The sequence below is a fragment of the Dromaius novaehollandiae genome, chromosome 21 (genome assembly GCF_036370855.1).
Source record: "Dromaius novaehollandiae isolate bDroNov1 chromosome 21, bDroNov1.hap1, whole genome shotgun sequence".
NCBI lineage: Eukaryota > Metazoa > Chordata > Aves > Casuariiformes > Dromaiidae > Dromaius > Dromaius novaehollandiae.
Genome location: NC_088118.1, coordinates 3,492,308 through 3,518,193, shown reverse-complemented (window position 1 = coordinate 3,518,193; position 25,886 = coordinate 3,492,308). Strand labels below are relative to the sequence as shown.

The window sequence follows — 25,886 nt, the reverse complement described above, 5'->3', positions numbered from 1 at the left end:
TTTCCTGCAGTGGTGAGTGCTGAGCTAGCTTAAAAGCAAGGCCTGGGCAGCTGACCTCCTGAAATTAGCAATAACATTGTATTTGGCATCCTCACTGTCTCAGTTCTCCTCTTCTGTAACCAGGCTAATTTTCCTCTATCCAAGTGCTTGGAGGTCAATGGATGAGATGTGCTAATTAGATGCTAATCACCAAGTATTTATTTATGATTATTATCACTGTAGCAGGCCTTTAATTCACACCTCCTGTCCTGGATCCTTGCCTGCTGAATTGTTCCTAGTATATGCTTTTCTCTGGGGGATTTTTCATTTGCTAGCGAAAGCAACCAGAATGATCAGGTTCTTTGTTCAGAATAGCTGCAACCCAGCGTCAGAGCATCCGCCCTGCCACGGCACTACCAAAACACCAGAAGCCAGAGGATGGTCATGGCCAAACTCCCACTAGCCATTTCACGTGAGTTGCCCACCAAAGGCACTGTATTGCTGGGACAGAGCAGACAACTGCCTGGTACAAACTGAGCAGACTTGCTTCCCATCAGCAACAGAAAACCATTCAAGACAATAACTAGCACCTTGGGTCACATTTGAAACAGTGATCAGAGAGAAAAGGCCTCCAGCTCTGTCCTCAACTTAAGAGAAAGAGGTGGGATTCATCACAGATATTGCAGAAGACTTAGGGACGAACAGGCTCTCTTTAACAGTATCTCATTTTACATTTCTGTGTAGCCCATACATCTGTTTCTACCTGTCTTTCTGTCTGTGCAGCCACCTCCTATCTCTTGCTCTGTCAGGCCACACACTCTCAAACAGCAGATACAGTCCTCCCTTCATCTTTCCTATTGCCACCTGCAGTTGTTTTATCTGTCTCAGTGCAGCGATATCGCAGCAGCCCAAGCGGCTGCGCTGACCTTCCCGCATGGGGCGCAGGCCCCTCTGGGAGGGAGGCTTGTGGGTTCCCCCTCCGAGCCTCGGGAAATCTCCCCGTTCCTGGTGGCTTTTCAGGGGGTGACGGAGCATCGGTCTCACAGGGGATCTGCCCGGCACTGGCAAGGAAAGTGGGGGCTGGCAAGGTTTCTAGGGAATGAGCTTGGACTGGTGCCTGCCTGCCTGTAATCTGAATGTATTCCCAAAGGTCTGAGCTGTGGGGCTGCGGTTAAATGAGAGGGAAGGAGGGACACACCAGCAGCTGCCACGCTGGGAGGGATTAGCAGCCAACTCATTAGGCCAGGGCTCCACCAAGTAAGAAAAAACCCCTTTAATAATTCATGGCATCTGAATATGTTTATTCAGTTCTCCCTACGGCCCGATTAGGCCAGCGCTGGGGAGGGCTCAGCCGGCCTTGCTCAGCTATTACAGGTACATTTGTTTGGGTCTTGCAGGCAATTTAGGGATTGTCAGTGGACCACAAAACCTCTTTCAAGAGCTGCATGCAATAAATGGAGTTCAATCTAGTGAGCAGCCAGCCTTAGGAGAAAAAAAACAGAAGACTATTGCAGAGAAAAACCTGCAGTGACCTTCCCCCTCCTGCCTCCCCTGGTGCCTTTCTCACACACACGGACCTTCCCTCCTCCTCGTGCCGCGCCAGCATCCTTCCTCCCAGCCCCAGGCCCCGAGAGGAGGACCACGGGGTTAGTTCAGCTCCCCTCCTTGCAGGGATGGCGATTTGTTCAGGGAGAGAAGGCTGAATGCTAATATTAGAGTTATAGCACATTAAAGAGATTGATAAGTGGAAATTTAATATTTTATTCCTGCAATCTGTTCCTGTAATAGCTTCTCCTGCCTTGCAGGACCTTTGTCAGTCGCAGGCAAGCCATGTAGTGTGACATGTAACTATTTATTAGAGGCGGTTGGGTGGCACAACAAAAGGCTCTGGTTATGGACTACCCTGCCTGCATGCGTGTCCCTGCCTGTCCGCACAGCTGTGTGGCGGTCCTGCACGGAGACGTGGGCACGTCTGCGTATGACCCGATCTGTTTGCTGGCACACACACAGATGTGCGTCCCCAGCCTGCGTGGCTGCACAAGGGGCCCTGCTGCACAGCCGTGTACGTGCATGCATGAACATGAGAGCATCAGCGCGTTTGCATGTGTGAACTTGCATGTATTTATGAAGATGTGTTTGGATGTATGTGCCTGTGTACATATACATACTCCTGCACTTATGCCTGTGTGTACACATAAACATCTGTGTGTGCATTCATGCACTTGTGAACTGGCTTGAGCCAGAGCAAGCACAAGGAGAAAGATGTTAAAACATCTCCTCTCCCCACGAGCCTTCAAGCACCAGGCAAACTTCAAAGCCAGAGGAGAACCACAGTGCTAGAGCTAAGTGGTGCTGGGAGAGCACTGGGAGCAGAGCCTGTGCGGAGAGCACTACTGCTATCAGCTGCTGCACTTCAGGGCTCCTGCCATTTTCCCGAGGCCCAGGAAGGGTTCGTTTCCTCTGGGATATGCAGGGCTGCTTGCTTTGCCTACCCCTACCTCTGCAGCCCCCACATTTGAAGGAGGCACCGTGCACATGTGCACTGGGGAGCGGGTGTCCGGGCTGGAGGCTCGGTGTCCTTCCTCGCACGGGGGCCGCTGCAGCCTCTCTGGACCTGCAGGCAGCCTGGTTTGGAGCCAGGCGAGAGGCTGTGGCTGCGAGGGGAGGAGGCACTGGGAGAGCGAGGGGGGGGGCCGGCTGCCCCCCGTTTGCTTGGCTTGCAGCAGAGTTATTTACACACCACCGGTGATCTCATCCCAGCAAGGTCATTGCAAACAGCCGTGGGGCTTGCTGGAGCCCTCTGCCATGCGGCGGCAGGGCCTTTTGTTGCGGGCTGCGAGCGCAGGGCAGAGGCCTTTCCGGGAAGCATTAAACCCCAAGCCTATTAGCAGGGGCACCCAAAGCCCGGCCACCTGCCGGGTGGCGAAGCCGGAGCCGGGCCGTGCCCGCAAGCTCAGCGCTCCTCTGGGTGGGAAGACACAGGGCAGGCGGTGAAGGAGAGGAAGTCTGGGGGGTCCGTTTGGTGCGAATCTTGCGGATTTCTGGTCGGAGTGTCTACTGCAACCTGTCTGGTGGCATCTGTGTCGACGGCCCCTGCGGGAGCAGCGCTTGATTGACAAGCGATAGGTGACCTGACAGAGAGATTAAAACCTAAGACACATTTGGCTTGTGGCCTAAAAGCCATCACACTCTGAAATGCCAGCAGCAGCTGCTAAACTTCTGGATTAGTTTCCAGCGGTTTTTCCACCCCCACTGCCTCCTCTCCCCCCACTCCCACCTCGCTCTGGTAGAAGGGGAGCAGAAATCCCACTGTGAAGAAGGGAAAGGCAGGAGGGAGAGGGGAGGCAGTTTCCAGAAGGGCTGCCATGGCCAGCGTGCAGAGGTGCAGGGGCGTTGCAAGCGGGGCAGGACAGCAACGCTACGGGGCTCCACGTGTCACAGCCCTGTCCGTGCTGCGGCAGGCCTGGAGGCATTTCCCTGCCTTCGCCCACACACAAGTCTGTTTAACAGAGAGGGTCAGAGTTAGGGCATTACCTGCATGGTGAGGTGGCCATCAGCTCTCTTGTCTCCTAAAAAGAGCTAGCGATCACTGCTGCATTTGCTGAGAGCATCTGGGAGCCGGGAAGCTCCATGGACCCATCAGCTTTCCTGGTATCTTCAGCCATAGGCAGGAGCTGGCAATAACGGGCATCTCATAAAAATCAGGTTTGCAGGGCACATATCCCCAGGAACTCATCTGGCTGCGGCACTTGAGCCTGATCCAGGGCCAAATTCCTGGTGCCGCTGTGGGGAGGCTCCTGCTGCTGCCAGGAGCTGCCGCTTACCCCGGGCAGGGGCAGGGAGCGGGGCAGGAAGGCCCAGCTGCCCGTTGCAGAGCCCATTGCAAACTCTGGTGGAGCTCAGCATTTTCCTCAAGGCCCCACGCTCCTGCGAGGATCTCAGCTGGTGCTGGGTTTTCACTTAGCCCTTCTGATTGAAAGGAAAAGGATGGAAATGTGACTCAGGTCTAACAAAAAAGTGTGTCCGCAGGAAGCAGTATCTTTCAAAAATATCTAAGCAGTGTCATGAGCAGAAGGGCTTTTTGAAAAGTGGTTTCCTGTGGATTTACATCTCATGGAAGAATTATTCAGTATCTAAAAATACGTTGTTTCTGATCTGGGCACTTCGTGCCCTGGGAACTGCCTCTTGTCCATGTGGGTTCTCTAGTGTCTAATAATGAGGTTTAGGTGCCACCTCTGCAGGAGGTCCCACCCCAGTTCTCTCCAGGGGCCTTATGATAGGGATAATTTTGGCTCATTCTTCCTCTGGCAGATAGCGCTGAAATTGGCCAGCAAGGTTCAAAAAGCATTAGATAAGAGATTGATGGACAGGCAGCATGATCTGTGTAGGTCTCATTTTTATTGGAAACCATCCATTAAAACAAAAATGTGATTTAAAAAAATGTATTTTTGAAGCCACATTGTGATGGGGAGGGCCTGGTTTGTCTCTGCAGCGGCAGCGCAGCCATGCTCCTGGTTGCTCATTTCCTCGAGTGGGAGAAGCCCCCATGCCTCTCCCAGTTGTGCACTGGTAGGAGGGTGCAAACACCCCAGATAAAGCAGGTCCCCTCCCCTAGGAAACACCTTGCCCCTCTCCAGCCCCGGCGGCGGTGGGGACGCAGCAGAGTCTCCCTGGGGTGGAGGGGCAGGCACGAGGCGGGAGCCGTGGCACGGAGAAGCGCCGAGCCCTTCACCTCGCGTGGAGGGATCAAAGGGGATATGTGGGCTCGGCCCCATGCCAGAGCAAAGCCCAGGCGACCCCTCGTCTCCCCGCGCTCCCAGCTGCCGCCCGGAGAGGTCTGGCTCTTGGCACGGGGACGGGAAGCTGGGCTGAATGCAACAGCTGGCAGAGCGGGGCAGGCGAGAGATAGTGTTGCTGCTTTAATTCCTGTTCATACAGCACTCCTTGTTTTTATGAGGGCTGGGGGGTGGCAGGACGGGGAGGGGGGGAGGCTCTTTGTATTGGCATTAAAGCCTGGCTTGTTCCCCTCCCTCCACTGCGCTGTCTCCTGTTTCTTCAGTCCACTTTTCACAGCGGCTTTAATTCTCTCCAGACTCTTCCTAATGGATTTTTCATGTAGGGCCCCCAGCGCGCCCAGCACTGCTGCTCGGGCATCGCACCGGTTTCCGAGCGTTTCACGCACCCCGCAGACACAAAAAGGGGATCCTTTCCCACACTTTCCCCTCCCGTCTCTCTCACCCCCCAGACGCGTGGCAGAGGGGTGACCCCGCTCCGTGGGGCTGGCAGCAGAGCCGCGCCGGGCCTGCCCCGAGTCATTGATTAACTTGGCGGTTGAGAGCGGTGCAAGGAGGCACCGGGCCTGGCTGATAGCGCGCCAGGCGCTGCCTCCCAGCTGCCGCGAGGGCTTGGGTGGAGGTGGAGGGTGACGGCAAACGGCGCTGGCTGGCACCCCACTCGCAGCCCCCCACCCGCCCCCGCGGAGGGGCCTTGCTCCTGCACCCTCGCAGGGCAGCAGCTCGCCCGGGCACGGCCAGCGGCTGCGGTGCTGCAGGCAGCCCCCGGCGCGGTTTGGCTTGCGGGGCCCAGTTGCGCGGGGGCTCGCAGGGGAGAAGGGCAGAGCCCGCCGCCGCTGCCCACCCGCTCCTCCCGGGGGCGGCGGTGGTCTGCACCGCCATCCAGCGGCGGTAACCCTGCTCCCAGCCCGCCTTCCCTCCGCTTTCTGGGGCGCCAACTCCTCCTTTTCGTCCATTTTCTCTCCCCCGCCCCTCAGCGCCGTCCCCCTGCGTGCCCAGAGCCGCTGGCCTCTCCGGGCAGGCGGCCGGGGGGAGAGCAAACTCTTGGGGTGGGGAGGGGGTGACTGGCTGCTAGCTTGCAGTCTTCCCAACTCTTTTCTCTCTCTCTGTCTCTTCCCACCGTTTGGTTTTGTTTTCTCTGGCATGGGAACTGGGCCACCGCGAGGAGGATGGGGATGGGATCGGAGCAGAAAATAGTTTCTTCCTTGGGCAACGTGTGAAATCCAACACAGTGGCGTGTTAGTTTTCGTGTCCACGGCGTTGGCAGTGGCAGGGGGGTGGCATGTAGGCGAGTGTTATTTTGGGGGTGAGCAGCCCAAAGGGCACGAGAAAAATATATATGACAAAGGTAGAAAAACATTTCATGCCTACAACCTGGGCTGTTAATGAGGCTGTTAATGGAAAAATGGGCCGAGCTCCTTTGGAAGTTGCACGCTGAGCTTGCTCGTCGTCCTGTGTCTGTCCTTAGCAGCAGGGGTGAGAAGCCAGGGCCAGCAGGCTGCAGAGGACCAGGGACAGCTTGCAGCCACGAGCAGGGCCAGGAGACAGGTCTCAGGGTGTGCAAAAAGTGGCATAAGGGGTACGAGCAAGGTGCGCAGGGGCAGGGCTGGAGCAGCCTCGAGCGTGGTAGGAGCAGCCCATGCTGCCACATCGCTCGTCATACGATGCTGCTGGATGCTGCTCTCGGCCCTAGCCAGGGAAATCCAGACCAGCTCCCCTCGGGTCTGCCAGGCAACTCGATCTTCTCCCGTGTAACCGAGCGCGAGGCCTGACCCAGCGTCTCAGGTGTTTGCATGGAGGGATACATGCCGGTGCGGGCGGCGGGCTGGTGAGCCGGTGCGAGAGGGCAGGCAGGGCTGCCTGCTCACACAGCTGCCGTGTTCGCCCCCTCTTCCCCCTCTGCCCATCAGCAAATGCTGCTTTGGACGGCCTGGACCACAGCCGGGGAGGGAGGGTCAGGGCACAGTGGGGCCCCTGGGGATCAAACCCTCTTCCATCAATCCCATGGTCTATTAAATCAAATATGACCAGCACCATGCAGGACGGGCCCTGCAGCCTCCCCTCAGAAGTGCTGGAGACTGCCCAGGGGAGCAGGGTCAGGCCCTTCAGCACCAGGGATGTGCTGTCCAAATTCAGGGGCAGGCAAGGCCTGAGACAGTGTTTAACACCTCACGGCCACCAACAGGCAGGTGGTGAAGGGAAGCGGCTTGGCCAGGGGCTGTGACTGTGCCCAGGGAGCATCAGGAAAGCGATTTAAGTCCTGGATCAAACTTTCTCTGTGCCGAAATGTGTGTGTCGAACAGCATGAAAGAGAAGAGAGCTTCTTTCCCATTGCTTTTCTTCTTCTCTTTTTAGTTATTTATTTATTTTTAAATAGGTCAGGGTATCTGTAGGAACAAGATTAGCATCTGCAGTGGCACTGTGCAGGCCACAGTGATAACAGAAGAGAAGGAAACCGCGGGAGCTCTGTACCCGTGTGCTTCGGAGCACAGCCGGGTCAGCGAGCGGGCTCGGGAGCAAGCTGTGACCCTGAGTAGCACCATGCAGCCGCAAATAATTCGTGTGCGTGGGGAGAGGGGGACCAACGATGACAGGGTGCTGCTTCCTCCTGACCCCCCCTAGACTGGTTGGGGTCAGGCAGGGCTGGGATGCTGCGGGAGGTGCCGGAGCAGGCGACTATGGGAGGGACTGCGGCAGCTCGGTGCCGCCGTTGGACGCGGCTTGGGTCTGCTTCCCCGGGAGGGGAGCCCCCGGGCTGTCAGTCTGCTCCAGCAAACCGGATCCGAAATGCCGCCCAATAAGCAGGAAAGCGTCCAGGCTCCGGGGATGGTGTCTGAGCACTTTGGGAGCAAGCGGGCGGGCGGGGCGGGAAGCACCACTCCTGGCCGGCCGGGCTCCTGCATGCGGCTTGGCACGCTTGGCAAGGCATGCTGCGTGCCCCGTGCTAGCGCGGAGCACCTCGCGCTCATCCCCTCGAGGATGCACCCTTTTCCCCTTTCCCTGATTTTTCCCTTCCCTGTTCCTTACCCTCATCTTCCCACCCCTCCACCTGGAAAAAAAAACCGGCAGCGAGAGCACGGAGCAAGGGCGCGATTCCGCATGGTTTGACACTGTTCCCCCTTCCATCTGTCTTTTCCTACCCAGAATTTCCCTACACCCCGTCTCCAACCGATGATCGCAAATCCGTGGTGCAGCCGAACATCCCCACACCCGTGATTGGGGGCATAGCGGGAGGAGTCTCGCTGGTCCTGGTGGTGGCCGTGGTGCTCGTGGTGGTGCTCCGGCGCCGGCGGCACACCTTCAAGGGTGACTACAGCACAAAGAAGCACGTGTACGGCAACGGCTACAGCAAGGCCGGCATCCCGCAGCACCACCCCCCCATGGCCCAAAACCTGCAGTACCCCGACGACTCGGACGACGAGAAGAAGCCGGGCCCGCTGGGCGGCAGCACCTACGAGGACGAGGACGAGGACGCGGGAGGCGAGCGCAAGCTGGGCGGCCCCAACAAGTACGAGGAGGATGCTAAGCGGCCTTACTTCACAGTCGACGAGGGGGAGGCCCACCCCGAGCCTTACGACGAGAGGACACTCGGCTTCCAGTACGACACCGAGCAGCTAGACATGACGGAGAACATGGTCTCGCAGAACGACGGATCTTTTATTTCCAAAAAGGAGTGGTACGTGTAGCTCGGCCCCCTCGCTCCGCCAGCGCGCACACACACCCCCCCACGCAAGCGACGCCCCCCGCTCCCCCGCACCCCCGGCGCCCGGGCCGCTCGCCCCCGCACCGCACGCGCCGCGCTCGCGCCCTCCCGCCCCGCAGCCGCGGACTTCGGACGCTCCTGCCCCCGGCGCGGGGGCGGCCGGGGCGAGCGGCGCGGCAGGGCGGCTTTGCTTACGGATCATTTTGGGGGGGGGGAACAGGGGGAGGCGGGAGGTTGGGTAATTATTTTCTCGGTTTTGGTTTTTGCTTTTTAATTTCCCTGACAACTTTCGTCCCCTTCTGTGGTGTTTGTGTTGGTCGGTGGCTTAGGTGTTGCTCTTTGCTTTAACGACTGTTGCCCAGCCTGTATATTACACTCCGTTTGTGTCTTCACGTCTCGGACTGCCCTTCAGCCCCGCTTCCCTCCCCGAGTTTCTTCCTCCCACCTCCGAACCCCCAAAAACACTGGAATTTGTTTGTATGTTGTCGTCGTCTTCTGTTTTTAACCCCGGGAGGGGGCCAGGTGGGCTGGCCGTAGGACAGAGGCCAGAAGAGCCAATGGGGAAGGAAACTTAGGTGCTGTTATGAGATGAACTGATTTTTTTTTCCTGCTTGCTTGGTTTTCCGTGGGGTTTGGGTAGCGTTCCCATTGCCCACAGCCCGCCGGGGAGACCCACTCCCAGCTTTTAATAACTGAGTAAAAGGAAAAAGGGGAGAGAGGGGGGAGAAACAGCCCTGGAAGAAACCCCAGGTGCACGGGCTGATAGCAGGGCAGGGAGACGGAGCTACCATTTTCCTCCTGCAATTTATTATTTCCTGGCTTTTCATTTTCTGTCTTTGTTTGAGTGTTCTTTTAAAAGAAAGAAAAGGAGTATTTATTGCTGACATTTTTTTCCCCCGTGATGGCTCAGAGAAGTGCTGGCTCTTTCTGTTATTGTTATTATTGTTGCTAGTACTGGCCATGGAGCAGTTGACGCTGGCACATCTATTGTATAAACACACGCATTGCTGTGTACGCTGCACACACCTTGCTGCCCTTGCCCAGCGAAGGGGACCAACTGATACCGCTTCACTTCTCCCACAAACTCACGCCTTCAGCCCTGGTCCGCAGAGCCCCGCGGGGCAGTTTCTCCCAGGGTACAATCCCGTGTCTTTGAGGGTTTCAGTACGCTCTGGATCCAGCCCCCTAGGTTTTATTATACCACTAAGGCTTAATCGTCACGTGTTTACACCCTTTTTTTAATTTTTTTGGTCAGAGCATGGGGGCAGCTGTCTCTAACCTTTAGCAACAACCCTAGCTTTCAGATATATTGCTTAGTCTGCATTGATTGCCACTTTCCCAATATCCCATCCCTCTCCTAAGCCAAGCCTGGGCAGATAGGGCAGGCATGCGTGAGCCTGGGGTATTGATCTAATCCTCCTTCCCTCGTGCCACCGCGCTGTGGCGGGGAGGCTTGGACTGCTGCTATCTCTGCTCTGTGGATAAATGGGGTCCAGACTCCAGGGCCCTCTGTCTGACACTGACCGTCTCCAGATGAGATTCACTGGGTTGGGGTTTTTTTTTTTCCTTCTTGTGTGTGTGTGTGTGTGCGTGTGCGTATGTGTTTTAATTTGATGTATAAATAAATCTTTTGTTTGGAAAGAAATCCCCAGTTTTCTGAGCTGTATTATCATGCATATCTAAATATAGCAGGACTAATTCTCCTCCTGCCTTACCCGCTGGGTTTTGTTCCATAGCATCCAGCGGTTATCCTGCTAGAACGGGGAGGGTGGAGAGTCAGACCCATGCAGATGAGTCAAGGCCAGACCTCTGACCCATGCCGCCCCCGACGCTTTCATTGAGAGTGCAGTGCTTTGGCCAGACAACACCAAACTCAACCCAACCTCAAGCTACAACGTTTTGTAGCTTGCTTTTATTGTGTTAGTGGTGTAAGGGAATGGGAAATCCGATTGTTATACTGTAATCTTTCTGCTGTTCCTGCCAGCCCTCTGTGCTTCCTGGTTTCTGGCAGAAGAGACAAATAGCATAGGAAGGCTGTTTTGTATCCACTTGAACCAGGACAGACAGAGACTCCCGTGGGATCTCTAGGGCTGGACCTCAAGAAAAAAGGCTAAACCTTCCTGTGTCCGTCCTTAGCTGCCAGGAGTGTGGGGGCATCAGAGACCATGCCAGCCAAGTTCATCCTCATTCCAAATGTGAAAGCCCACAGCGTATGGATTTAGTTAGAATGGATTCTCATTTTCCACCTCCAGCCCCACTACCAAGCAAACCCCCCAATGAGGGAAATGAAATTTCTGACATTTCTCCATCTTTCTGATTAGCAGTAGGGGCTGATTATTAGGGGCTGTTGTAAACCTGCAGAGGGAATGACTTCCCTCTCGTGCCTTGGAAAACAGCATACACAGGGCTTTAATCCCCCACCACCCAAGTCTGAACCCTGTAATCTGGGTCAGGACAGAACAGCATTGCTAAGCACTGTACCTTTGCCATGACTTACTGTAATCTAACATTGGGGTATGCAGCAGATCCTGCATAGTTTGTAGTTCAGAAATGGGTCTTACCAAAGTTCTGCCCTGAAGTGAATAATCCTTTAGATCCGAATTTCATAACTAGGCTCTGAAAAGGCCTGTGACAAAGTCTCAAAGCCCAAATTTTGGGCAACCCAAGATTGAGCACAGGGTGGAAATCTGGTGGCATGGACCCTCTCTGCAAATTGTCCCCTGCACAGATACACACTGCAAGGAGATGGATGGATTTGGGAAAAAAACACAACCTTTTAGAAAATCCTCAGGGTCCAGCAGAAATTCTTTCATGTTCTGCGTTAGTCATGGGCAGGAGCCGCTAATCTCATCTGGCAAACTCACATTGCACTGAATACGCAGCATTGCAGCAGGGAGACCTTGATGTCCCAGCTCCTTGCTAGCCCCGCAGAGCCTTTAGAGACCAGCTGGTGACAGAGCCCCCAACTGTCAGTCGCGCTCCTTGTTTGCAGCAAATGGAAGTGGCAGATGCCATGGTCTGTGTGTGCAAATACGCCGTGGTGAAGCGAGGTTGTGCTTGCTAGCAGCCCCAGAGCGCGCTCTGGTGCGGGGGGCAGCTGCGTGAGGCATTGCATCTTGTGCATCTGGAGCACAAATCACTGAACAGGACCACTGTGCACCAGCACAAGTCTAGGAAGAAGCCCTGCCACATTAGCTCATTAGTGTGGTTCAGAAGAAGGGTCAAATGATTATTTTCTGCCCAGGATCTGGGGAAGCCTGGAGTGGAAGATCCATAATACTGCAGGGCATAGCAGTGAGGTACTCTGCAAGTTCAAGATTGGGTAGTCCTTTCCCTCACCTCCTCATCCCTGGGCCCTTCAGCATGTAATTGCCCCCCACAGCCATAGAGAAATGCCACCTCTGTGCAGCGGTTAGCTTCTGGCTGTCCCTTGCAAGGTCAGCTAATTGGCCAAGAGACTCTTGGGGTGGTAATTGGCCAGGTGATTAGCCCTTCAGCTACAGTGCGGAAGGAGAAAAAATGTGCGAAAGAAAATTAGATTGATGTTTCATCTGAGAGCCGCTTTGATACAATAACAGTATCACTCCCTTCTCTGGGTTAAGTTGCTCTGAGGGGGCCCTTGAAGGTAATTAGATGAGTTTTTCCACTAGCCTCAGGAATAAGGTGATACCTGTCTGTACCTGAATGTGGAGGGCGAGCTCATTAGAGATGCCAAATTTGAAGCCCATGTAAATCCTGCTTCCTGGGAGCTGCTGCAGGGGAGTGAAAGTGTTGGAGTTGGCCCAGCACTCATCCTGGTGCTGCTGTCGGCCAGGCGACTGAGAGCTCAGGGAGAGGAAGGATCTATTTATTCCTTTCCTTGGGGATGGTATCACTTGCCCCTTTGTGCTTCGCCTTCTCTGGATGGGCCAGATGCTGGCAGACTGGAGTCAAGGCACCACTTCTAAGTGATCCACTTTTTACCGCTATGTATGTTCGCTCACAGTCTGGGCCAGCTGGGCCACCTCTCTGAGTGATCCTCACGCTGACTTAAGTGAAAATTCCCTGCCTCTCCACTCCCCTTTTATCAGAGGTGCTAAGGAGGTGTAAAGGGTCCTTGTTGGACCTGACAAAGAGCAAACAGAAGCTGCCTTTTGGGAGATCAAAGCTGTTTGTTGTGGCATCCTTCCCTTCACACCCAGGAGCTGTATGCTGGTGTGGTGATTCCCCTGGGCATCCCTTGGGTGAGGCTGGAGCATGTTCCCATAATCTCTCAGGCCTGCTGGCACAGAGTTGGCCTTCTCTCCGGCTAGGTGCTAGGAAAATGCTGCTATCCAGGAAATTGCCCCACTTCAGGCTGGAACTGAACTTGTATATCCCATTAGTTGTACATGAGTTTGCTTTTTGCTTGGGCAGGGCACTCCTTGTGCTCCCAGGAAAGTGTCCACTGCCTAGGGACTGGGTGTTTGCCAAGTGCCTCAGAGGCATGGCCATTTGCCTTGCCTCCAGTTGAAAGGAGGTGCATTGTCCAGGTCCCTTTACTGGGTTCTTGCCAGCAAAGAGACATATCAGCATGGTGCTTTTCTCTTTGCCCTTCCCAAACCCTGATCCTGGAAGGCAACTTGAGGCAAAACCTGTGGCACTTCAAGATTAGGACAGGCAGATGGGGAAGCCTGAACAGGTATATGAGGCAGAAGTGGCCTTGGGTCAATTTAAGCCCTTGTGGTACATCACTGCGGATTTCACCGCAGGAGACGGCCCGCTAAAGGAAATGCAGGTGCATTTGGGGCGAGCTCCTAACTCCTTCCCTGTTTGTATGCAGGGAGCTGTACTGAAGCAGACACATCTGTGTCACAACCCGAAATGAGCATGTAGTTTATGTACAAAAACACCCCAGCTGTTTCCCTGCTGGGGCTTCTGTCTGGGATTATTCGTTGCAATTCACCCTAGTGATGTTATTTTCCCTTATTTAATTACAAGATCTTTTTTTCCCTCTTGTTAAATCATTTTCATTCAGCCAGGGGAAAAAATAATACAAAAAATAAGATTTCTTTAGGAAAAAAAAATCAGACAAACTCAAATGGTAGCACCAAATTGATTGCAAAGACATAAGGAACAAAGCAAGCCATTTTCCTAATGTTGAGACAAAAAAGAAACACAACAACTGTTCAGCAGAAATCACTGAGGGTTAGAGAGAGAGATTCAAAAGATTGATCTCCAGGCAATTAGAGAAGGGAATGCAATTAGAAGGGGGGCTGCTGGACTCCTTTGCTGTTTCTTTCTCATACACACAGACATACACGCACACACACACATACACGTGCACACACAGATTTTCGGAGCTTCAGGCTGTTGGTCATTATGCTGAAAGAGTGGAGGGAAAAGCTGCATCTTACAGCTTAGTGCTCAGTTGCTCAAAAGGGCAGGAGATGGGCAAATATGTCATGTTAGCCAGCTGCACAAAGCTCTGAGAAGTATTTATAATGTAGAAATGGGGGTGGGAGGTGGGGGGTATGCCAGGCCCATTTTTTCTAAGAGAAAAAGCAATAGGGTATATTGCAGGTGAGCTGTCTGGTAAAAAGGTTAATGATTTTTCTGGTTGGCTTGTGGTGATGGGTAGAGACTCCACTACCCCTGTGCAAACTGGACAGGAGGTGCTGCTGCAAACGCCTGAGAAGGCTGTTTGGAGGCGCAGACTTTGGTCTTGGCTTCTCCTAGCCACGGAGGTTCTGCAGAGACGCTTTTGAACCGTCGTGGTTTCGAACATGTGGTCTACATGAGGGCTTCATTCAAAGAGCCCGCGCGAGCTGATCAAGGAGAGCAAACCTTTGTCCAGCAAGTTAAAATTCACTGTAAGGTTCCCACTTCTGCCGTAGCACCAAAGTTACAGGGTCTGTGTTTGCTCTGCTGGGCCGTGGGCAGTGGGCCCTGGCGGGAAGAGGAGGAGACTGCCAGCATCGTGTGCACTGATGCCTGTTTTTTAGTCTACGTGGCTTTCAATAGCACTTTACCCTCCCCTAGTTCGCAAATCCCCTCCTCTTTCCTTCCCCTTTGTATTTGATGCAATTTGTTGTTGATTTGAGCAACTCCTTGAGAGAGGCAGGGGAAGCCTGGGGGTGGGGAAGGGGAGGGTGAGATGCCTTGGGTCCACACGCTGCTCCTGAAACTTGCCCACCTCTGCTCCGAGGGCTGGTCGTCCTGCAGCAGCAGGTCGGGAAGGCCAAACGCTGGGCCAGGCAGAGGAGCCAGGAGAAGGCCAGCAGCTTGCGGAGAGGACAGCCAGGGCTGGGGTGCGGGTGGTGGATGGCGCTGGCCCTCTGCAGCGGCATGAGGGGGAAGAATTCAGTCCACCAGCAAAGGAAGGAAACCCAAGCCTTAGGGGGGTGAGTTCGTACTTTGGACCAGCGTGACTTTCCATATGTTATGTACTTGAGGGTGAATGTAATAAGCATATGGAGTCAGATCCTCCACTAGCATAAACTGGCACTTGTGGAGCTACTCTCATTGAGGATCTGGTTTTTCTTTTTCTTTCTTTTTTTTTTTTTTTTGCATTCTTTTTTTTTTTCAAAGTGTGATTCCTTAACTCCAGTGATTTTATCTCTCTTTTTCTTCTTCCTCTTGCTGTAATTATCATTGTGGAATAAGGACTACAGACAGACAAACAACCCCAACCCCACTTTTTTTTTTGTAATCTGTGTTGTAAGTGCTTTTGTAAAAAATAAAAAATAAAAATAATAATAATGTAACGGACTTTTATGATTTTTGATTTTTTTGTTTTCCATCCTTTGTAATAATTTGTTTGTTTGGGGTCCAGGGGGGGCATTTTCATGGTTATAATTTGTGTGGGCAGGGTGTTGCATCACCCTTCCTTTTACTTGTATAAAAAACAATAGTGGCTCAGCTGTGGAAAAAAATGTACTTTTTTATAAATAAAGAATTTTAAAAAAAGAAACATTTTCCCCTTTTTTGTGCATCTGTGACAGCGTCGTTCTACAACCTGTGGCTGGTAGTTTTAAGGGGACTCACACTGGCAGAAATGGTGTCTGCTCTCCAAAGTCCTGGGTCTGTTCCCATGATATGCAGTATTTTGTAACGGGAGTTGCTTGCAAATGAAGGCAGAAGGCTAAGGGTTATGAGATCTGTGAAACAATAAGTGGTCTGGAGAAGGTGGACAGAAAATGGCTGACTGTTTTTTGCCAGTGACATTCGTGGTATTCTGTGAAATTCTTGGATGGTAGATTCAACAGACAAAAGGAGGTTTTTGTCCCCACCCATGTAAACTGTGAAAATCTCTGTCACAGGATACTACTGAGGCCAAGAGTTAACCTGGGCTAAAAAATGTTTAGAAAAACCTATGTAAGAAAAATCCATCAAAGGCTATTAAACATTAAGACGCTGTCTCCAGCTCAGGAAGCTCTTCAGCTGCAGATGACTAGCAAATGGGATGGTCTATTGGAAAAGTGTCAATATACACTTGTTCTCTTCTTACGTTTTCTCCAGGTATCTGTAATGAGTTGCTGTCAGGGACAGGATACCAGGCTAGGCCAACCTTTGGGCTGACGTGCTAGGATGTTAGGCTGTTCTTACTGTGCAATGCTTAGCTACTGTGGTGATCATGCATCAGGCATCCAAATGCTGCAGGGATGCTAAGGTTCCCCTGGGAGGAAAGGTCAGAGAGTCTGCATCCCTGCATCTCAGTTACCAACCCCTGCGCAGGGAAGAACAGTTTGCCTTTTGCCTTTCCTCCAATTTCCTGACTGTGAATGTATGGTACAAAGAAAGCCTTGTTCCCAAAGATCAAGGCAGACAACTCTGCAAGATGCAGGCTTTTGCAAGGGAAGGAGAGAGAAAGCAAGCCTGAGATCAGAGAAAGTGTGCATGCTCTTCCTCGCACTGATGTCAACAGGCACTTTGCCATGCCTCTGGCCTAGAGAGCAGAACACTCCTGGGAAGGGATCTTTGCACCCAGCTTCAGCACATGGATGATCTACTGGAGAATGATTTTCTCCAAGTGATCAGCAAAGACGCACTCCAAAGCTTTGAGCCTGTGGGACATGTCGTCTACCCCCTGGCCATGTAAGATTGTGGCTCTGACTAACAGTCTGATACAGCCTTGTAAATCCATAAAGACAGATGCTGCTGGATTTTCCAGTTGCTTTAACTCTGTTTGCTTGTTTTCTGACCGCAAAACATCCTTGAAATAGCTATGGATTTGAACCAAAACCCAGCACTCACCATCAGAAAGAAAGAGAGAGGGATCCTGACCCAAATCTGAACTTGGACCAATCTCCTTTATGAAGGGATGAGCTGGACACAGAGGAAGAGGTTCAGGATTAGGCTGGAAAGGAGCAGTTTGGTGCAAACTGTTCATTCTCTGTCAGCAATGAAGCAGGCATGGAGCATGCACCAGAGCAGTAGGAGGCTCTTTGGTACCAGGGTGGAATGGTCGATGCACTGCGTGCTGCTTGGCAAACAGCCTCTCTCCAAACACCACGACGCTAAAGGAGCCAGTTGCCTGTCACTCTGCCAAAGAGGGAGTCTGTTGGGGCACATCACTTTGGAAGGAGTTTTAGATGGCATTGGAGAGGCTTCCCCCAGGTGCAAATGGGGAAAAGGCCAGGAAGACTCTGTCCTGAGCCATTACCCAGACTGGATCTCCATAGCCATATATTTTACTCTTCTCAGCTTCCCTTTTCTGACAGCCTCTCTTGGTAACAACAGATGTTGGCAGCACAGCATTGCTCAGCTGCTGTCAGTCAGGTCAGTAGCCCTAGGAGAGACCACGATGCAGAGGGGCAGCTTCCTACAGAACTGGACTCACAGCAGCTGGCGCAGCCACGCAAGCCACGTTTGGGAGAAAGGGGAGAATGAAAAAGAGCACAAGAGAGCTGGGATAGGACTCTAAGATGGAAAGAGGGATGGGAGGGGCTGCCTTTGCCCACAGTCCTGCTAGGATGCGCCCCAGGGAAATTCTGCACTGATTTCCCAGGCCATGTCTTACAGTTAAGCGATGATGGATAAAACCCATTGCATGGGGCCTCTTCTCGGCAGCTCAGGTTGCAGAGAGCTGAACACAGTGGGAACTGACTCCCATACTGTGCCCCTAAGTATTGTGTTTCTCTGGAACAAAACAGAAACATGTTGGGGGCGGGAATGCCACTAACACATGTAGCCCATGGAAAAACAGCAGCATGGCTTGGATCTCTTCTCAAAGCCACATCTCTGCAGGCAACCACTGTGGGACACAAAAGCAGCTTCAGAGCCCTGTCAATCAGCAGAGGTGCCAGCAACTAGCCAGTGGAGAAGCTAGATCAGGGCAGGAGATGATGAACAAGAGAGGATCCTGTTTGCTCTTGGGCTGTACACCCAGCTCTGAGCATGGTCCAGCAGCAGAGTGCCAGTCCAGCCCCCACTGAAAACCATGAGATTTACCTCCCTAGAACAGGGAGAAGTATCCAGCCCTGAGAGTCCAGGGCTGAAATAGCCATGATGAAGATAGAGAGCTGGGTTCCTAGTAGGTGTAAGCACTTCCAGCTTTTCTGACTATAATACAGTTATGCTTATTTCCACCCCCATAGATTAATGCAGCCTAAGTAGGATTTGTAGTGAGTGAGAGTGAAACATAGCTCAGCGCAAGCAAGGAATCACCAGGCAATCTGCCTGATATCCCTGGGCACAGACACCTGAGGAGGAGATGTCTCCTCCATGCTAGGATTAAGGCTTTGCCCAACACTCAGAATCAAGTTGATCCCCCCAGGGATCCCCATGCATGGCAGACTCTGAACTGGCAGATAAAGGCAGCGTATCTGGGAGACGTCAAACCGAGATATGGCTTCTGGCTATGAAGGTGTTGGGAGCTGTAGGGACACTGGAGATGGGTCAGGTCACAGAGCATCAGTCCAAAAATACCTGACTGTCAATCTAGAATTCATTGAGAGATAAGTGTTAATCCATATGCAAGTCCAAGTCAGAGCAGCCAAGGTCAAACTGTACCACTGAGTCACCTAGAGCTAGTCCAGAATCACTGGAAAAGTAGAAGTGAGAGAAACCTGCCAGTTTAGTATAGAGCTGGGTAAATTATTTGTAGTAACAAATACGTTTGATTAATTTTTTTTCATGGTTTCAGATTATTTGCAAACCTGAGTTTGATTTGCATGAACATTCTTGTTTGAGGAAATTGCTTTATGCAAATGTATGCCAGACAGGGGACCCTGTGACACGGAGAAGTGCTGTTGAGCCTCAAATGCCCTCGATGATGTCTGACAGAAAAAGAAGGGGGGCTGTTTGACTCCTCCTCCAAGCAAGGCACTTCACAGCCTTCCCAGACCTGTTTAGATGCAGGCTTCCTCTTGCACAATGTCTGCAGAACAAGGATCAGCTTGTAAAGAAAAAAAAAAAAGGATGTGTGGTATACTCCTAAAATTTTACATTTTGGCAAGCAGAAATCAGACAGTCAGACATGGCTGTGCAGAAGCATGCACAGCATGATAAATGTGCACGTCTTTTAAATATAGGTTAAAGATGTTATATCACCCTCCAGGGGATGAGTTATCAAAAGGCAGTAATTTATTATTGCTACCAGCCATTAGAGTTGCTCCCTTAGCTTGAGCAGTTGAGATGAATGTTCTGGCCTCAAACCTGACTGAGTGCAGTCCAAGGTGCGTTAGGGACATTCCCTTCTCCATCGATTTCACAATTGCTGGACCAAATCCAAATCCCCAAAGCAAACATGCAGCCTTTTGACTGAACTGTGTGGGATTTGGGGATGAAAATGGCTTGGGTGCAGAACAGGCACTAAATACCCTCCCTGCCCCTTTGCAGAAAACACTGCCCTATAGTTTGCTGACGAGCTCAGCAGGAGCAATTCAGTGCTGGCTAAATCCTATGAGATCAGAGGAAGTGCCCTTTGGAAGGAGAAGGGGTTTCTCTTTCTTTATTTGATGCCTGGTTGTCAAGCTCTTTTCTAGCCTAGTGCTCGAGTGTCTGGTATATCTGGGGATATGCAGAGTGAACCCTTTTCCTCCATCCATCTGCCTGCAAACCACCGCTAGCCCCATGGAAAGAGGTACCTGAATGTTTCCACTTCTCCCTTATCTCTCTGTTCCTTTCAAACCTCCTGCCAGCCTGTTTATCTCACAGTTTTGAAAAGAAAATTGCCAACTTCACACCTGTCAGGCTTAACTGATTGCCTGTCCCTTGTGGGGGGGGGGGGGGGAACCCATCTGTATGGCCCTGGCCTCATAGACTCTGCTCACCAGGGGAAATGTCTCCATCCCTCAAGGAATGAAACACTTCATTTCCCATCTCCAGGCCTCATCTTGTCCTGCTGTAGATCCAAGCCCTTCCAATTACCTCTCTGCAATAATAATGAACAGTAGCTTTCTGCTAGCACACAGTTTCATCCACCCAGGGAGCTCATCCCATCATGAAACACTCATCCTCTGAGGACCACAATTTCCCTGCTGTGCTAAAGAGTGCCCTTCCTTTGGGGGTGATACAGAGAAGTGAAATGACTTGAGAAAAGGTGTGCAGGGAACCAGTGACAAGGCTAGGTGAGGGGCTTGGGAAAGCTAAATCCCCATCTTGCTCATCAGGGCACAGTTCTGCCTACGGGATATACACAAACATCCTCCCACTTTCCATCCCCAGCAGATGCCTTTCCATCTCCCTTTCTGTACCCACTCTGAATCTGCAGAGACGGGAAGAGACTTAGTTCTGGCTGTGCAGCTTAGCCAAGGAGGAGGTGAGAGGAGGAACAACAGGCAGGATAGGGACCCAAGCCAGCTGCTGCCAGCTGTGCGAGGTACACGGCTGCTCATATGAATGCTGCAGCTGTCTGGGCTTGTGAGTGGATACCGGAGTGGGAACGCAGAGTCTGAATGGCTCGAATAAACACTGCAGAGCGGTCCAGATCTAATGGCATGGGGGCTTTTGTAATAGGAAGAAATCATAATTAAACAGAAATTAGTTACTTAAATGGTCACTTCCTGGGGTTTCGTTGACGTCCGATTAACTTAACTTTTAATTTACATAAGCAATAAATGTTTAATTATGTTATTAATATATCTGAGTTGAGGAGCTTATGGGGTTTTATAATTGGCATTTAACTAGATAGTTCCAGCATATTAACTCACGTTTTATAGCTCCATGCGAGGTTTCTCAATTATAACTGACCTAAAAGTTTGCTTGGAAGACCCGCTTTGAAAGTGTTACCTGAGCAACAGGATGGAGGGAACTGAGGATGAGGAAGAGCAGAGCCCAGAGGAAAGCTCTCAGCACTGCGGAGAGGGTGCACAGGGCAGGCCTGCACACTCCATGGAGGTGCCAGGGCTTCTCTTCCCTCCCCAGGATGCTTTGCTTACCATCAGCAGCCTTCTGCTTGTGTGTGTGTGGGGGGGTGTCACCTCCCCTCTCTCAGCTGACTGCTGAGCTCAAAAGGCTGACACGGGGAGATTAATGGGAAAGGCTTGTCTGCTGGTTACAGCATGGCTTTGGGACTGGGGTCTGCTCTGGGAGTCCTGGCTGCAGCAGGCATCAAGGCTATACGTCCAACTCCCAACCCTTGCTTGGTCTCCAGTTTCTCTGCTGCACATTAGCACCTGTTTCTTGCTTGCCTTTGAGATGTTAAGGAACACCGTTTAAGGTCCATTTTCAACATACGTATTGAAAGGCTAAATCTGGGGGGGGGGGGTTCTATTTTTCTCTTCCTGGTCTTCTCCCTTTTAAAAGTATGGGTGCTTTAGCAGGGATACAGGATATTGCAATGGCTGTATTGCATTATTTTTAGTGTCTACTGGGTTTCTTCGCAAACCTACCACTGTTTCATCCAGGGATCGCTTAGGCACTAACGTGGTCATTATTCCCACGACTGATTAAAGCAATGAGTAGCATCAGGTCCACTACCCCTCCTTACAGACAGAAACATGCCCACTGACAGCGATTCCCTTTTGACAGCTGCTTCTGAGACCTGTCAGTTGGCCATTCTTAATCCATTTTCTATTCCATGTCTGCACTTAGTTTGATGACTGGTTTAGTAGGCAAGGAATGACATTGTGTTTGACTGACAAGACCCATTTCCTAGGAACCCTGTAGACCGGCATTGATTATATTCCTATCATTTAATTCTTTATTAACTGGGTTCCATGTTAGCTTTTCCTTTGGTGTCAGCAAATCAGTCTACAGGTTTTCAGGTAATTCTCTGTGTCCAGTCTTCTAGAATTTAACCGATTACTTCAAGAAATACTAAAAAACTAACCATAGTGAGTTAGAGGTCTCCATGGCCAAGTCTTTAAACCTATACACTTGCTTATAATAAGTGGAGTATCCAAATAGATGTGTTCAGCAAACTCTTCAGTTTTGCCATCCACAACCACTTGGAAATTGTTTTGTCATCTCAGAAGACACAAATTTCTATTCCTCTCCAGTGACACATCAGCAACAGTCTTTTGCCTTTTCTGAATTATTACTACCCTCTTGACCATCTCCACGCGGTAAAGGGCCTATATAGCACTGCAAATATTTTGTTTATTCCTGTTGTATTCCTTAAGCTATCTTCAGCTTCCTTATCAATTGCCTGTCCTTCACACCTTCTCTTTCATACCGACTGATCCCTGTCTTTGTAGCTTTTCCATCTGATCGGTACTGGAGGTAGGGGAAGAGAACTTGTGTGCATTTCTAATTGCCACTCAGTCACTGAATGAAGTACTTCTGAACCAAAGTTGTTTTACTGATTGTAAGACTGGCACTGTCAGGATGTCTTATGAAGTCATTTCCTTATTTAGATGGGAATATCACCTAAAAATCAAAGGTCTTACAAGTCATTCCTAGTAAAGGAAGGCAGTCTTACATCCCCCTCCTTCCCCAGTCTTGTACAGGTCAGGACTCCTGGCTTCTCTTTGGTTGATTAGAGAAATACTCTTCCGGGGCTAGAGCAAGTGTCTAGGAGCTTGGACTTCTGGGTTTTATGCCATCGGCAAGCCAATCTCTCTGTGACTCTATTTCCCCATCTGCCAGCTAACAGATACCCAGGTGAATAAGATTACATGGATAAATATTGGTGGTTAAACACTAAGACAGTGACTGTTCTCTAGGACCTGCAAGACATTTGAAAGACTAAGATGGAAGCTACAATAAGAGTCTTTTGCTGCCATTAGTAAGAGAGAGAAATCAGGAAAAGGTTCACGAAAATAACAACTGAGTTACCTTCTGTCTCATGGTCCCTCTTCTGGAACAGGACTGAACATGGGAGAGCTGGCAAACACTGCAGCTGCTTTTCCTGTGTCAGTGCTGGCACAGCGACAGTCCTGGCTTAGGGGAAAGGAATCTGACCCTTGGAGCTGTTGGATGGGAACGGTACGTGCGAAGAGCACGTGGGGAAGCAGCAACGCTGCTATCCAGGTCAGGGCCATCTGAATATCAAACAGCTTCATTCCCATTGCATGCCTGATCCCCAGCTCTGAGGAGGCTGCCTTCCTGCAAGGAATTCAACCCTGGATTCCCTGTGAAGATGCACATTTAATGTCAACCTCCAGCCCCTCAGGGGATGGAGAAACAGCACCTCACTCCAGAATGGCTGGTAGCAACTTCTGTGCACTGGGAGGCTACAGCCTGGACTTCAGCAGGTCTCAAGGGTTTCTGGAAAGCTGCTAGAGGGAAGGAGGGGTTGCACACAGTGGTAGCACGCAGGGCAGAGAGCCTGCTCAGCATGGCAGCCTCAAGCTCCCCTTGCTGCTGCAGTTGCCTACCAGTCACACGTGGCCCCAGAACAGGTCAGGGAGCGGGTTACCAGGGAAGATAAGAGCACTCTAGCCCTGTCCACACTTCCATTTGCTCTAACATCCATGTGCTTTTGGCCACAGGACAGAGAGGCAGAGCCGTTCCTTCTCTCTTTGCCTGCATACTCTGTGCCTACAGTTAACCCCAATCCGTGTCCCCGCACAGATACTAACAGAGAGCTGATCACATCCTTTGGGGACAGCCACGATACAGTTGCCCCTTGGTGTAAGCATCCTGGAGGCAACGGGAGGTAAGTACGGCCCAGAGCACATGGCAAAGCAGAGACTGAGATGTTCGCGTGAGTGCTGCTGAAGATTTTTGAGCAAATTAGCTCTATTAACACAAATGACAAGGGTCTGAGCTGCAGTCCCTGCACCTTCTATCTGACAGAACTCATTTGGTGGCTGCTTGTAACAGCATGACCCTAATGGACTTGCCAAGGGAGCTAACCTGTATCTCTGGCTAAACATGGATTAGGGGCCAGGCTCTGCTCTAGCCAGCTAGACCAGGCTACCAAGATCCAGAGAGACATCCCTGGTGTAATGGGGATCAGGATCTGGCCCCTTCATTCCTCCAGGAGAGGCAATTTTAAGTGTCATCACCTCCTCGAAACTTTACAGCAGAAGATATAAATTACCAAAGGGATTTGATTGTTCATTACTCTGCTGAGCTGCAAGGAAATGAAGCAGAACTAAAATTAAGGGCTGGGAGGAAGAGAAAATGTCAGATAACTCCAGGGCCCATCTTCTCCCCAAAATAGGCTGGGGTCCTTTCCATGCTGCTGCACTGGGCTGTAAAGCCCCTGATTCCACAAGCTGGGAATGCCTGGGGCCTGTGGAGACGGCCCAGCAGAGTGGAAAGAGGGCAGGGTGAGGCACGTGCTGGATTTGGATAGATGGGTTAGAGCCAACAGGAACAAGGTCTGTTTCCCTCTTTGCTAGAGCTGATGAATGCAGCAGAGAGATGGGAACATAACAGAATTCAGAGTTAATGCAGGTATTTCTTGACTGAGTCAGAAAGCACAGGGATGTAGCGTGCACCATGTGTATACAGAGGGGCTCCTTGCTGGAAATAATTCATTGCTGTTGCACCCCCTGAACAACTGGCTCTTTCTGTTGCACAGTAACTTCTTTGCTAAGCCAGCTCTGCCCTTTCATCCAGAGAAAAGGCTTCCTTCCTAAGCTGTCAAACCATCTTTCCAGGTGCTATTTAACTGCCACAGTCTGCTTCAGAAGTGGAAGAAAACCCAATCCAATAAGAGGGATCTGCTGTGGGGCTCCCACTACAACAGACACTCTACAGAACTCAGTCCTTGTCTCTGCTGGAGCTCATGGGGTTAACACCCAGTCCCTATTGCTGTTACCCAAACTGTATCCCCATTAGAGGCAACTGGAGGAGACTCAAGGAGGAATTGCAAGCAGAGGTCACTAGGGGTTAAAGCTGCATTCCAGACATGCTGATGCTTTTCCAGCCAGCAGCTACTTAACTGGGGATGGCTCCTCTGCTTCACATTCAGGGGAGAAAGCTGGTCATTAGCAGGCAGAACTGAGCTGCCCCCATTCTTGGTGAAAGGCAAAGCAATTGCTCTTGCTGGAATGTGTATGAAATCTCCACTAATATCAAGCACATCCATGTGTCCATTTGCAGTTGGGTTTGCTCTTCAAAGCAGGAGCCCTGGGGAGGGCTGGCTCTGCATGGCATGTCGCCAGGCTCTCCCAAAACCTCATCAGAGACAGGCGAGTGGTTTGCAAACTCTTTAAGTGCCAGTTGGGCTAGTAAAAATTGTTGAGAAAAGCAAAATGGGCATGACCTTAAAGGGATGCTGTAATTAGTACCTAGACAGTGGGAAAACCCATGCCCCAGAAGGCTCTCTGGACCCAGAGGATACCCAGTAGTCGGGCTTCAGCAGAGAAGAATTAGAGAGGGGATATATCAGGTCACTCAGAGGGATTTGGGAGTCATGAGGGCTTCCCACTTGTGGGAGGAAGAAAAAGGACAACCCAGACAGCAGTCAGGAACATTACTTTGTTTAACTGCCCTTGGCCACGCTGGCTCTTGGGGTGAGCTAGCTGTGTATGTGGCAATGGGGGAGGATTTCCAAGGGCATGAGGCTGGAACTCAGCACAACGGCAAAGTCAGGCTTGGAGCGCTAGTTTGGCACTCATGTGTGGCAGCTAATTGCATAAATGAGAGTTACATCAACAAATACCCGGGCTGGAGAGGCTGCGATGGCTTTTAAAATTCCTCCTGACTTACATTAGGGCACAGAGGCAGAATAGCAGCTCTGCCTTCACTCTGGCCTTTAACCTTTGCTTGGCTGGCTGTGTCTTCAGCTCCTCATCTGACACCAAAAGCACCCTTTTCTTGCTAGCAATAGAGGTCTCAAGCTAATTCTGTGGCTCGAGGACTTTGAGACAGAGCTGGGAAAAGCTGCTGGATCCACTCTGCTCACACTATATTTTTGTCACCGAGTCAAGCTCAGACACTCCTCTTGCTTGGAAATCCCCACCAGCCACCTTTGCTAATCAAACTGTTCCCCTTCTCCCCATGCTAAGGTCTAATTCCCCCCTTTTCTCCCACTTTGGGTCACCCGATGAACAACCGGTAACAGAGATGGTTCTGGATACTTCAGGGGTTAAGTGGTGCTGCAAACTGCA

General features: G+C 51.4%; 1 protein-coding gene across 3 annotated transcripts in view; it reads left to right on the top strand.

The window, feature by feature from the left end:
• Nucleotides 1–25,886, top strand: part of NECTIN1 (nectin cell adhesion molecule 1) — a 110,813-nt gene that overhangs the window by 57,791 nt on the left and 27,136 nt on the right. Inside the window, exon 6 of one of the 3 annotated variants that reach the window (XM_026108200.2) lies at nucleotides 7,917–15,406. The exons of the other annotated variants lie outside the window; for them this stretch is intronic. Coding sequence (XP_025963985.1) covers nucleotides 7,917–8,458 — 542 coding nt within the window. The 3' untranslated portion in view covers nucleotides 8,459–15,406. Of the gene's footprint in view, nucleotides 1–7,916; nucleotides 15,407–25,886 lie in introns of those variants that run through there. 3 annotated transcript variants of the gene reach the window in all.